The 13008-nt window shown below is 38.3% G+C and overlaps 1 protein-coding gene across 1 annotated transcript in view; it reads right to left on the reverse strand.

Moving 5' to 3' along the window:
* Nucleotides 1–12649, reverse strand: part of LOC110463465 (methylmalonyl-CoA mutase, mitochondrial-like) — a 74142-nt gene extending 61493 nt beyond the window's left edge. Inside the window, exons 1-10 of the mRNA XM_021518083.1 lie at nucleotides 12511–12649; nucleotides 11105–11236; nucleotides 10177–10308; nucleotides 9612–9718; nucleotides 8507–8690; nucleotides 7195–7329; nucleotides 6150–6267; nucleotides 1537–1616; nucleotides 952–1083; nucleotides 186–446 (exon numbers count right to left, since the gene is read on the reverse strand). Coding sequence (XP_021373758.1) covers nucleotides 186–446; nucleotides 952–1083; nucleotides 1537–1616; nucleotides 6150–6267; nucleotides 7195–7329; nucleotides 8507–8690; nucleotides 9612–9718; nucleotides 10177–10308; nucleotides 11105–11236; nucleotides 12511–12576 — 1347 coding nt within the window. The 5' untranslated portion in view covers nucleotides 12577–12649. The remainder of the gene's footprint in view (nucleotides 1–185; nucleotides 447–951; nucleotides 1084–1536; nucleotides 1617–6149; nucleotides 6268–7194; nucleotides 7330–8506; nucleotides 8691–9611; nucleotides 9719–10176; nucleotides 10309–11104; nucleotides 11237–12510) is intronic.
* Between the last annotated feature and the right edge of the window lie 359 nt (nucleotides 12650–13008).

Here is a 13008-nt window from a genome sequence, read left to right on the forward strand (position 1 = left end):
TCATTGGAGTGTCCAGGATGTTTAACATATTGAACTGCATGTATCTATCAGATCACCAGCCTATATTGATCAGGTGAGCAGGATCGACATACCAATGAGCAGCTTTGCAGAATTTGATGACTCTACACATCACAGTCAAAATGACATTTCAAAATAGCAGAATAACAAATAGTTAATGAACTGACCTCCATGATGACCTTGAGTGCAGCGTTGTACATGTCTTCGGTGAGACTCTCCATCATGTAGGAGCCTCCCCACGGGTCCGCCACGTTAGGGATTCCCGACTCCTCCTGGAGTATGATCTGTGTATTACGAGCGATGCGGGCACTAAATGGTGTCGGTAGACCAAGGGCTTCATCAAATGAATTAGAATGTAATGACTGTGTTCCTCCGAAGACTGCCGCCATCGCCTCAATCACAGTACGCATGATGTTATTGTAGGGATCCTGTGGAGTTTTACATGTTTATATAATTTAGCATTATAAGCTCCTTTTCATTTATAAACTCAAGTAACAATGCCTTTAAGTTTCATCAGGATTTTTAACTTATTCAGCAAGTAAATTACATCATCAAAATTAAATTATCTAAAGTGACCTTAAAGTTTTATAACATCAAGAACAGCTTAATTTGATCTTATCTCAAGCTAAGCCATCTTTTAAAACAAAATTTGATGGAACTGGGATTGCATTCACACGGACCTGTATAATGTACTAGTTTGGTAAAATATTAAAATATTTTAATTATATGGATACATGTATATAAAGAAACTCTATGGATAGTAGATGACTAAGAATAATCATGTAAGCCTTCTAAAATTAGATTTTCTGTCTCATTTTTTTCTCTTTTTCTCTAGATCTTTGTCTGGTTTTACAGCTCAGTGTTAATGTTCTTTGAGTGAAATGTAACTAGTGAGAGTTATCTTCTCCTTAGTCCGGTCAGTTCAGTAAATACCTGTTCTGTAAGTGACCAGCCCGACGTCTGACTGTGAGCTCTCAACAACAGTGACTTGGGGTTTTTGGGTTCAAACTTTTCCTTCACAAGATTGGCCCAAAGTCTCCTGGCTGCTCTCATTTTAGCTATTTCCTTAAAAAGCAAAAACAATAAATTAATAAATCAAAAACTATCTCAGACTGACGTAATACCTGAACTGAACTGAATTATAATCCAATAACACTTACATTTCATTTATGAATTTAATCAGAGGATGACAGAAGCTAGTACAGTGTAAATAAAGTTATTGATGTTCTGGAAAGGGTCATACTAACCTAATATATTACGCCAAAGAAAAAGACTGCTTCTCCTGCTGTCAGCCACATTTCTATTTAATCTCTCAAAATCAACCATATGTATTTTGCCTTTTATAGGTATTTTCCAATAAAATTCACAGCAAATGTTAGCAGCAGGATGCATATGATGCTTCCAACAAAAAACGGTTGACAATACAAGATCTTCTCCCACATTGATTTGTATAGACTAAGCAGTGTAATTAATTTTAAAAACAGGTGAAGTCAAAATCTTTTCAAAAATAATACTTACCATATAAAAGTTCATTCCGATCCCCCAGAAGAACGACAGTCGTGGTGCAAACTTGTCTATGTCCAGACCTCTGTCTAGCCCTGTCAGTGTCAAAACAATACGTTAAACATCTCTCATGATCTTTTGCCCTAGACAATTCCTTGTAAACATCAGTCAAATATTGTCTAAACCTTATGATATACATTGGCAAGCCAATTTGTGAAATTTCATTTTCCTTCTGTAATGTACTGAAGCATATTATAATGACCAAACTGTTAAACCATTGCCCATTGGTCATGATATTAATGTAAAATATTCCATTTATTTTTTTTGCGCGTTATCACCCCCGACAGAATTTCCCATGGGGGTCATGACCCCACTGGGAGATTCAAAGGTTAGCAGGTCTGATATTATTGGGTTTTGATCATTGATAATGATATTAAAACTAATTTGAGGGGTGATTTGCTGTAACATCTACAAATAGAGGCAAAATAAGCCAGGACTGGGATGTTTAAGCATATCTCTCATGGACCAATTTGGTCATTAGCAGGCATCTCTACACTTACCATTCCCCAGGCCGGACAACGTTCACAGTAACAAAAGCACAATTGACCCTGGACAGGTGTATCCACACTTTTACCAGTGTGAGATATCCTTTTCTCTTACCCTGGACTGGGATACCCACCATTTTACCGGTGTGAGATTTTCTTATCTCACCCTAGAGTTGAGACAAGCTACACGTGTTCTTTGCACGTTCTCAACAACTGTATGACGTCACAGCAACAATACCATGACGTCACGGCAACAATACATTGACGTCACGGCAACAATTCAGCCGCATCACATCAACATTGTCTTGCATTGATGTAACGTCTATATAAAATACAAGGGTAAACAGGGTAAGAGAAAAATAATCATTCACCCCCTTGGGAGTGAGACAGGGTCATCTCAACCCTTTGGGTAAGATTATTAAGCTGTCAAACACTCGGTAAGCCTCGTGTTTGACAAATTAAGAATCTTACCCCTCAGGTTGAGATTACCCTGTCTCACCCCCAAGGGGGGGAAAGATTCTATTAATCTCTTACCCTGGGCAGGTGTATCCACATTTTTACCAGTGTGAGATATCCTTGTCTCTTACCCTGGACAGGTGTATCCCCACTTTTACTGATGTGAGATTTCCTTGTCTCTTACCCTGGACAGGTGAATCCACACTTTTACTGGTGTGAGATATCCTTGTCTCCTACCCTAGACAGGTGTATCCACACTTTTACCAGTGAGATATCCTTGTCTCTTGCCCTGGACAGGTGTATCCACACTTTTACCAGTGTGAGATTAATATGAGATATCCTTGCCTCTTACCCTGGACAGGTGTATCCACACTTTTACCGGTTGGAGATTTCCTTGTCCCTTACCCTCGACAGGTGTCTCCACACTTTTACCAGTGTGATATATCCTTGTCTCTTTCCCTGGACAGGTGTATCCACACTTTTACCAGTGAGATATCCTTGTCTCTTGCCCTGGACAGGTGTATCCACACTTTTACCAGTGTGAGATATCCTTGTCTCTTACCCTGAACAGGTGTATCCACACTTTTACCAGTGTGAGATTAATATGAGATATCCTTGCCTCTTACCCTGGACAGGTGTATCCACACTTTTACCAGTGTGAGATTAATATGAGATATCCTTGCCTCTTACCCTGGACAGGTGTATCCACACTTTTACCAGTGTGAGATTAATATGAGATATCCTTGCCTCTTACCCTGGACAGGTGTATCCACACTTTTACCGGTTGGAGATTTCCTTGTCCCTTACCCTGGACAGGTGTCTCCACACTTTTACCAGTGTGATATATCCTTGTCTCTTTCCCTGGACAGGTGTATCCACACTTTTACCGGTTGGAGATTTCCTTGTCCCTTGCCCTGGACAGGTGTCTCCACACTTTTACCAGTGTGATATATCCTTGTCTCTTACCCTCGACAGGTGTATCCACACTTTTACCGGTTGGAGATTTCCTTGTCCCTTGCCCTGGACAGGTGTCTCCACACTTTTACCAGTGTGATGTATCCTTGTCTCTTACCCTGGACAGGTGTATCCACACTTTTACCGGTTGGAGATTTCCTTGTCCCTTACCCTGGACAGGTGTCTCCACACTTTTACCAGTGTGATATATCCTTGTCTCTTACCCTGGACAGGTGTATCCACACTTTTACTGATGTGAGATTTCCTTGTCTCTTACCCGGGACAGGTGTATCCACACTTTTACTGGTGTGAGATATCCTTGGCTCTTACCCTGGACAGGTGTATCCACACTTCTACCAGTGTGATATATCCTTGTCTCTTATCCTGGACAGGTGTATCCACACTCTCACTGATGTGAGATACCCTTGTCTCTTACCCTGGACAGGTGTATCCACCCTTTTACCAGTGTGATATATCCTTGTCTCTTACCCTAGACAGGTGTATCCACACTTTTACCAGTGTGAGATATCCTTATCTCTTACCCTGGACAGGGGTATCCACACTTTTACAGGTGTGAGATATGCTTGTCTCTTACCCTGGACAGGTGTATCCACTCTTTTACCAGTGTGATATATCCTTGTCTCTTGCCCTGGACAGGTGTATCCACACTTTTACAAGTGTGAGATATCCTTATCTCTTACCCTGGACAGGGGTATCCACACTTTTACAGGTGTGAGATATGCTTGTCTCTTACCCTGGACAGGTGTATCCACCCTTTTACCAGTGTGATATATCCTTGTCTCTTACCCTCGACAGGTGTATCCACACTTTTACCGGTTGGAGATTTCCTTGTCCCTTGCCCTGGACAGGTGTCTCCACACTTTTACCAGACAATTGACCCTGGACAGGTGTATCCACACTTTTACCGGTGGGAGATTTCCTTGTCTCTTATCCTGGACAGGTGTATCCACACTTTTACCACTGAGATTTCCTTGTCTCTTACCCTGGACAGGTGCATCCACACTTTTACCGGTTGGAGATTTCCTTGTCTCTTACCCTGGACAGGTGTATTCACACTTTTACCGGTGTGAGATATTCTTGTCTCTTACCCTGGACAGGTGTATCCACCCTTTTACCAGTGTGATATATCCTTGTCTCTTACCCTGGACGGGTGTATCCACACTTTTACCAGTGTGATATATCCTTGTCTCTTACCCTAGACAGGTGTATCCGCACTTTTACCAGTGTGATATATCCTTGTCTCTTACCCTGGACAGGTGTATCCACACTTTTACCGGTGTGAGATATTCTTGTCACTTACCCTGGACAGGTGTATCCACACTTTTACCTGTGTGAGATTTCCTTATCTCTTACCCTGGACAGGTGGATCCACACTTTTACCAGTGTGATATATCCTTGTCTCTTACCCTAGACAGGTGTATCGCACTTTTACCAGTGTGATATATCCTTGTCTCTTACCCTGGACAGGTGCATCCACACTTTTACCAGTGTGAGATATCCTTGTCTCTTACCCTGGACAGATGTATCCACACTTTTACCGGTGTGAGATTTCCTTATCTCTTACCCTGGACAGGTGTATCCACACTTTTACCAGTGTGAGATTAATAAAACTTTCATCTTGGGAGTGAGATAGGGGGATCTCAACCCGAGGGGGGAAGATTCTTAATTTGCCAAACACGAGGCTTTGCCGAGTGTTTGGCAACTTAAGAATATTCCCCCCCGACGGTTGAGATCACATCAGCGACGTCAGGTTTATTGTGGAGAACGTGCAAAGAGCACATGTAGCTTGTTTCAACTCTAGGGTGAGACAAGGAAATCTCACACCAGTAAAAGTAAGGATAAATCTGTCCAGGGTAAGAGAATATTAGAATCTCTCACCCCCTTGGGGGTGAGATAAGGGAATCTCAACCCGAGGGGAAAGATTCTTACGTTGCCAAACACAAGGCTAACTTAAGAATCTTTCCCCAAAGTTGAGATTTCCCTATCTCAACCCCAAGGGGGTAAATAATTCTTTTTCTCTTACCCTGTTCTTCCATTGTGTACATATACATGATGTAATGCTAATGTTACAGGCTAAATTCAGGGTTGACTTGACGTTGATGGATTGTGAAGTGACCTCATTGTATTGTTGACGTGTCTTCATGCCTTTGTTATGAATAGAGGAATTCCCCTGTTTCGACCTCTCTGTCAAGCCTTGTGTTTTGCAACTAAAGAATCTTCCCCATCGGGTTGAGATTCCCCTATCTCACCCCCAGGGGTTGAGAGAATCTATTAGTCTCATCTTAAGGTTGAGATGAATGGATGACACAGTCATAACAATTATGAATTCACATGCATTAAAGTTCAATGCATTGAAGTCGTTTCATCAAGGCAATGAGATTATAACATCAACATTGGTATATATACATGACAGGGTCAACAGGGAAAGAGAAAAAGATCAATTCACTCAATTGGGGATTGGATGAGAAGATCTCGGCCCTAAGTTTTCAAATACCAGGAAAGTTGGTTTGGAGTTGTTAAGAATAGTTCTGCTCGAGTGGAGGCCCCCTATCTCACCTCCAAGGTGGTGAAGATTCTACTAGACCATAATACCTAAATAGGGTGGCAGGATATAAATGTTAAAACATTTCAGCCCTCTGCTGAAGTGCTCACCTGTCTGTATGTACTGTAGACCGTCGGCCAGGGTAAACGCCAGCTCTAACACAGCATCAGCACCAGCCTCTTGCATGTGATATCCCGATATTGATATGGAGTTAAACTTTGGCATATTCTGAAGATAGGAAACACTGAGGATGATACATCATATTTAAACAATTTATGGATGGTCAATGCATAATCTGAGTTTTGTAGGTCTAATGTTACAAAATCATCCAATGGCCATGACAGAGAAAATCTGGACAGCAACATGCCCTCATCTTATGTTACCTGGGTAGTCTTCTGTATCATTGATTGCAAGTAAAACAGTATTAAATGAATTTTGTGATGTTTTTTGAGTTGTATATATACTGGGTAACTTATAATAATAAATAATAATATACAGCATTTGATATAACGCCCTATCTAGCTACATGTAACATAATTAAGCCACTCTTAAGCGCTTTACAGTACATAGATATACAATTAATACAATTAGCATATACATAAATCAATACAATTTATCTGTCTTCCGATGAAAATCCAAGTGGCTTTTGTTAAAAGTGGAAACTTTGTTCTCCGAAAGACACATTAGGAATGATATCTTACAGTATAGTCTCGTTAACATTACCATGGTAAAAGTTTATGCCCAACAAGTGACAACATTCCAAACTTTATACATTGTATCTATATTTAACAAACTTTATACATTGTATCTATACTTAACAAACTTTATACATTGTATCTGTATTTAACAAACTTTATACATTGTATCTGTATTTAACAAACTTTATACATTGTATCTGTATTTAACAAACTTTATACATTGTATCTATATTGAACAAACTTTATACATTGTATCTATATTGAACAAACTTTATACATTGTATCTGTATTTAACAAACTTTATACATTGTATCTGTATTTAACAAACTTTATACATTGTATCTGTATTTAACAAACTTTATACATTGTATCTGTATTTAACAGAGTGAAAGAGACAAGAAATGTTATATAGCTGGGTATTTTTACAGGTAAAAGTACTTAAAGTATATATAGTTACCTTCGATGTATACTCGAAAATGTCCCCAATGACCTTCATAGAGGGTTCTGGGGGGAAGATGTAGGTGTTCCTCACCATGAACTCCTTGAGGATGTCGTTTTGTATTGTTCCTGCTAACTCTGATTGTTTCACACCCTACATCCCAACATGGGAGAAAACAAAAGATGAACACTTATATTTATATGGTACATTTGTATCTAGAATTAATCACACCATCTGGTGGTGAATGATATTAGATAGTATGACAGCCATAGACTTCTGTTAAGTGTACATGTAGGGATTATGGTGGTATTGTTTAGGACATATCAGGAGTAAGTGCAGCTGTGATGGAAACAATTCAATACAAAATATTATCCCATGTTATACCTCATAAAGTCATGATTTCAAAATGATAGTGTTTACCGAGAGACTTTGGCCCAGTTAAATGTTCACCCTCCAATGGTAGAACCCTTTTAAGCATAGTCTTAATTCATCCTTCACATTTTATTACTAAACATTGATTTGTATATGGTTTGCTGTTTTCTTCTTTTCTCTAGCGTGATAAATACATCCTCATAACAAAGGGTAAAAAAGGCGAAAATGTTAATGCGACGACTATTTCAGTGTATACTGTAATCCAGTGTGAAAATGAAAAATCAAAGGTCTATCAATTAGTACTGTGTCTGACGACAAACATGATCAGCATATCAACCTACCACTTTATCTTGTCTTTACAAATCTGTGTAGATTGTACAAACCACTATTAGTGAGGGGTCACTATTGCCGCCAATTTTGTCATTGAAGCAGTATTTTTATTTTTGTGCCTTCTGTACAATCTCTAATGCGCTAATACACATATGTACAGCGCTATAGCAGAAATCAATAATATGTTTTTAACGTATATTCCTCGAGCATGGAGTCAGTGTGCTATTTTATGACTGCAATAATCAATCCTTTTGTACAAGATATACCTAGCATTATGGGATGACATCATATAGGTTATTGTATACCAGGAAACTTTCACTGCAGTTTAACTTTCGTCTTTTTTGCCCTCAGTAATGAGGGCGAATTTATCATAAATTCGCTAACATTAGTAAACACAATAAACATAGCAACCAGATATGAAGAGCAAAATTAACACACGATGGATTTTGACTACCAGCGTGGGTCGAAAGTTATAATTAGGTGAAATCTTCCTTGTATACAGAATCTTTAGCTTGACATCATACACGTTATCTTTAGGTTTACATAATGGCATAATTCAAATTATCGGTAGCATTATTATGAGGTAAAATGGCATTATAATGTTAGATTTTGTGTTAAATTCACTGACCTGTTCCTCAGCGGACACCACATACATAGCCATCACAGGAAGTACCGCCCCGTTCATCGTCATGGAGGTGGAGATTTTGTTGAGTGGGATGCCACTGAACAGGATGTTGGTGTCCTCTACCGAGTCTATAGCCACTCCGGCCATCCCCACATCTCCCTGGACACGGATGTTGTCCGAGTCGTAACTACGGGTACAATTGGTTTATTTAAGTTTTTATTTTGACCTGGGTTTGTACTCATGAAACTGTTCTCATGCTCAAGCATGGATTCTGTGATCAAACCAAATTTCTTGTTAATAATTTTTTTTTTTCAATGATTTGGAAAAACATTGAAGAGAATTAAAGCCGAAAACTGTTTTCAATGTTTACATTTGACCTTTTCATTGTTTGACATGATTTAAAGCAAGTTACAAGATGTTGGTTTGAGCACAGAATCCGTGCTTGAGAATGAGAACGGTTTCATGAATACAGGCCCTGGTTACAAGGTGATAATTATGCAAGACCACACACTTGTTTCCGCGCACGAGTGAATATATTCGTCCGTACAATAAACTCGTGCTTTCTGATTCGTTAGAAAAACACAAGTGTGTGGACTTGCTTTTATCACATACCTTGTCCTTCCGTATTTGGTAAAGATTGATACAAAGATTATATAAACTTTGATTTTTTTTTGCAATGCCGGGAACTTTTTAGTTCCACCATGACAAGGGGATTCCCATAAAAAGTAGTTCACGCTAGGTAAATACAACATTCCATATTGCACATGTGCAATACAGAACGTTGTATTTCATGGTCTGAAAATTGCTTGTATTACTATAACAAGATTCAACAGGTATGTGATAAATCCAGTTAAAAATGAGTAAATACATTTGTAGATAGTTATATTTGCAGTATTTATCTATGAATGGTTCATAACTATTTTATACCAGAAAAATTCAGGTGAGAGTAAACTGCACATGAATGTGGTTTGTGCACTTGTGAACAGAACCTCTATTGACAAAAGCTGTTATATTTTAGTCTGGAAGATGTCGACAAGCCTCTGAATAAATGGTCACTACAGACAGAGGGTCATTTTACATATGATGTCGTTATAGAGAGGTGACCTACCCTCTGTGTGTAGCCAAGTCAAAGGCCACACTGAGCCCCTGTTGTCCTGCAGCAATATTGTCTCTGTAGAATTTATTACTCTCATGTACTGTACTGAATCCTGCGTACTGAAACATAAATAAGTTTACAAAATTCAGGAACAATATATACAGGATCAGGTTAACTCATTCACCCCTGAAATTTTATAATGAAATATTCCAATCTTTGAATGGGGAGACTTCAAATGTGTCTTTAGGGGTGAATGATTTAACCTTTTGTCATCTGCTTATAGATTGTACATTATAATTTAGGAAGATCTCTCAGAAGATTAATGATGTCCTCTGAATTCATACAGCTTCATGAAACATTTTGTTAATGACAGCTACTGTAAAGTTAACAGAAAATACACATTTATTTAATAATGATATTCAAATTGCTCTTTCCTCTTTGTTACTATATGATGTTTTATAGAATGGTAATAATTTTCCAGCTTAAATTATGCCCTTCAGTATCTGGGTACAAAAAGGTGGAGGTCCAATGTGAACCTGGCTGTTTGACTAGTGTCACACGGAGCCTGTATAAGTACCTGTCGGATTGTCCATGGGCGGTATGAATACATGGTGCTGTATGGGCCGCGGGTAAAGGGGTACTGGCCCGGTATCTCCTTCTCAATGTGGGTCGTGTCATCTTTTGTATACACTGGTTTAATATTTATTCCCTGTGGAAAAGAATTTGATGAAGAATAAGAAATGTAGTTCATTTTCAGTTTGATTCTGTCTGATGTTGAAAATAAGTGTACCAAATGTAATACACCTGTATATGTGTTGCTGTTTTTGATATACTGTATTTATGTACACTACTGTTATACCCATAATGATAAGTATAGCTCCACTGGGGTTGATCAACATTCGGAATAACGATAAGATGGTCAACTAGGTCTGGATTTGATGCCAACTGGCTATAATCCTGCTCCTATCAACCAAAGCGTTTTTTTTAAATATCATTAAAACATTATTTCTCATTCCCTAAAATATTTTGATATGTCATAATTATAAGATTACAGGATACAGTACATTTTATAAAAAAACTGATGTTCATGCTTTGGTGTAAGAAGAAAAGCCACTGTCCCAGATGACTTCTCCATCACACGTGAAATCATTAGATTAAGTCAGTGGAAACGTTTCTGCTGGTATAATAACAGCTAAAGGTGGCCTGCTAGACCATGTACTAGACTTGTACTGAAAAAAATAGAACAGATATAACGGAGGGATTAATTTACCAAATATATATACATACATATTGTATATATCATATCCAACAGTATACCCGAGGCTTCACTAGATACAGAGATTACTAAATGTTTTACAGGGTATAATATTGTTAGACTTTGTTTGAGTTTATCCCTGCCGTAGTCGACTCCCATCCCAGACTTATATACATAGCGCCCGGGCCCACGACACCATCATGGAGATCCGGGAGGTAAGCTACAGATGGAACAGATATCTACAGTTTACCTCTGGTGTCCTCCACGTCAAGGTTTCCAGTGGATCCTTGCCCTTGATTTCCTTCTTTGCACTCTCCTCCCACACAGGGTCTAGAGGCTGTCTGTGCAGGCACCTACACCATGTTAGCGGTACTGTTGATTTCTAGAAAAGAATTAATAAACATAAATTATTAATGCATGATTATATATTTTTAACAGGAAAGAGAATAGTGTGCTTCCATCGGGGATCAAACCCTCAATCTCCAGGTTCCTAGTCAGACGCTGTACCACTGAGCTAAAGGGAAATTCCCTCTAGCTCGAAGCTAGAAGGCGACCTTAATCCTATGTACAATTAAAACCTGCCACACTTAGTCCCCCCTTTTTAAATGTGTTCGCCCTCGAACACAACACCCAGGTTCTAACTCCCTGTCACCACAGGGAGGGTCACTGACACAGTTTGTAACAGGAAAGAGAATAGTGTACTTCCACCAGGGATTGAACCCTTAATCTCCAGGATCCTAGTTGAATGCTGTACCACTGAGCTAAAGGGAAATTCCCTCTAGCTTATAAATGAAGCTCAGATGGCGACCTTAATCCTAATGTACAATTAAAACCTGCCACATATCTATATCATTACCAGTTATAAAATTTGATCACTCATGTATATGTGGTGAACTTAATAAATTTCATTGTAATGGAGGCCCTGGCCTATCAGTAGTGCTTTTTTGGTATATTGTGTATATAAAACTATTGTGCAAGCTTATATGTATACGTTATTATGTTTCAACATTTAACTCTCAGTCATTTACATGTAGATAGGAAACCGTACATCAGTTATAAGATCTATATCAATGTTTACCATCTTTGAATAGACAAGCTTAAAACTGTCCAGCATTTAGAATTACCAGGAATGTATTGAGCACTACTAGAATTTTTATTTCATCTTTGTTACACAGAAATTAGAATGCTGTTTCTTGTCAAAACATGTAAAAAATACTTCAAAAAACACAGATTAACCTTTAGCATTTTAAACATTTTGTTGGAATTTAAGACTATGACTGTAAATAATTTCCTGAAACTGTTCTGTTACTAGTTTTGTCGACAGAAAATATATTTGGACAAGCTCTTTAGGAAATCATACACTGTAATCGAGCTATATAGTTACTGTCATTGATACAAGGGAGGTAAACCGAAAATGATCTAGAGCATTTGGTCTTCGTCCATATTTCAGATTGGAACATGTGGAGTGGGAAACACCAAAATGACATCATATATACAAGTATGTAGGAGGTACTACCATCAAAAGCGTGGCCTGTTACGTATAATAGTTATCGTGCAATCAGTATTTACCTCGAATGTAATTCCGGAACGGAACACATGTAAGTTTACATTATAAATCGGAGATATACCGACTTTGAGTGAATGACAGTCTATTACCTTGGAACTATTCCGGTGAATACATGAACGGAGGAATCCTGCCGACTTTATCATCTTACATGCCATCTCAAAAGAAAGGAATATCGGGAGTTGTTTTCCCAAACGGTGTCGGCTCCATCAAGGACAATTTAGAATAACGAAACGTAAAATTAAAGTAACTCGACGGAAGATTTTTTCCGGATATAGCCGCTGTTAAAAAAGTGAATTGCCATCACGAATTGATTTTAAATATTGAGTAAGGATACCCTTTAGACTATTGCAAATTAAAAACGAAAATCATATGTTTTAATACGCCATTTGTAAGTTTCATTTCATCTGCATAACGTTTTTATTCACTCTTACATATATATATACGTGTACAAATACGTGTGTACATTTTTTATTTATAATAATAAAAATATCAAAAATGAAATAACAATTATTGTTCTAAGTGTACCGATGTGATTCATTGCTGTAATATGATATATTTTGAAATATTAAATTAATTCGCCCTCGGGA

Source organism: Mizuhopecten yessoensis, unplaced genomic scaffold (assembly GCF_002113885.1).
Source record: "Mizuhopecten yessoensis strain PY_sf001 unplaced genomic scaffold, ASM211388v2 scaffold10911, whole genome shotgun sequence".
Classification (NCBI taxonomy): domain Eukaryota; kingdom Metazoa; phylum Mollusca; class Bivalvia; order Pectinida; family Pectinidae; genus Mizuhopecten; species Mizuhopecten yessoensis.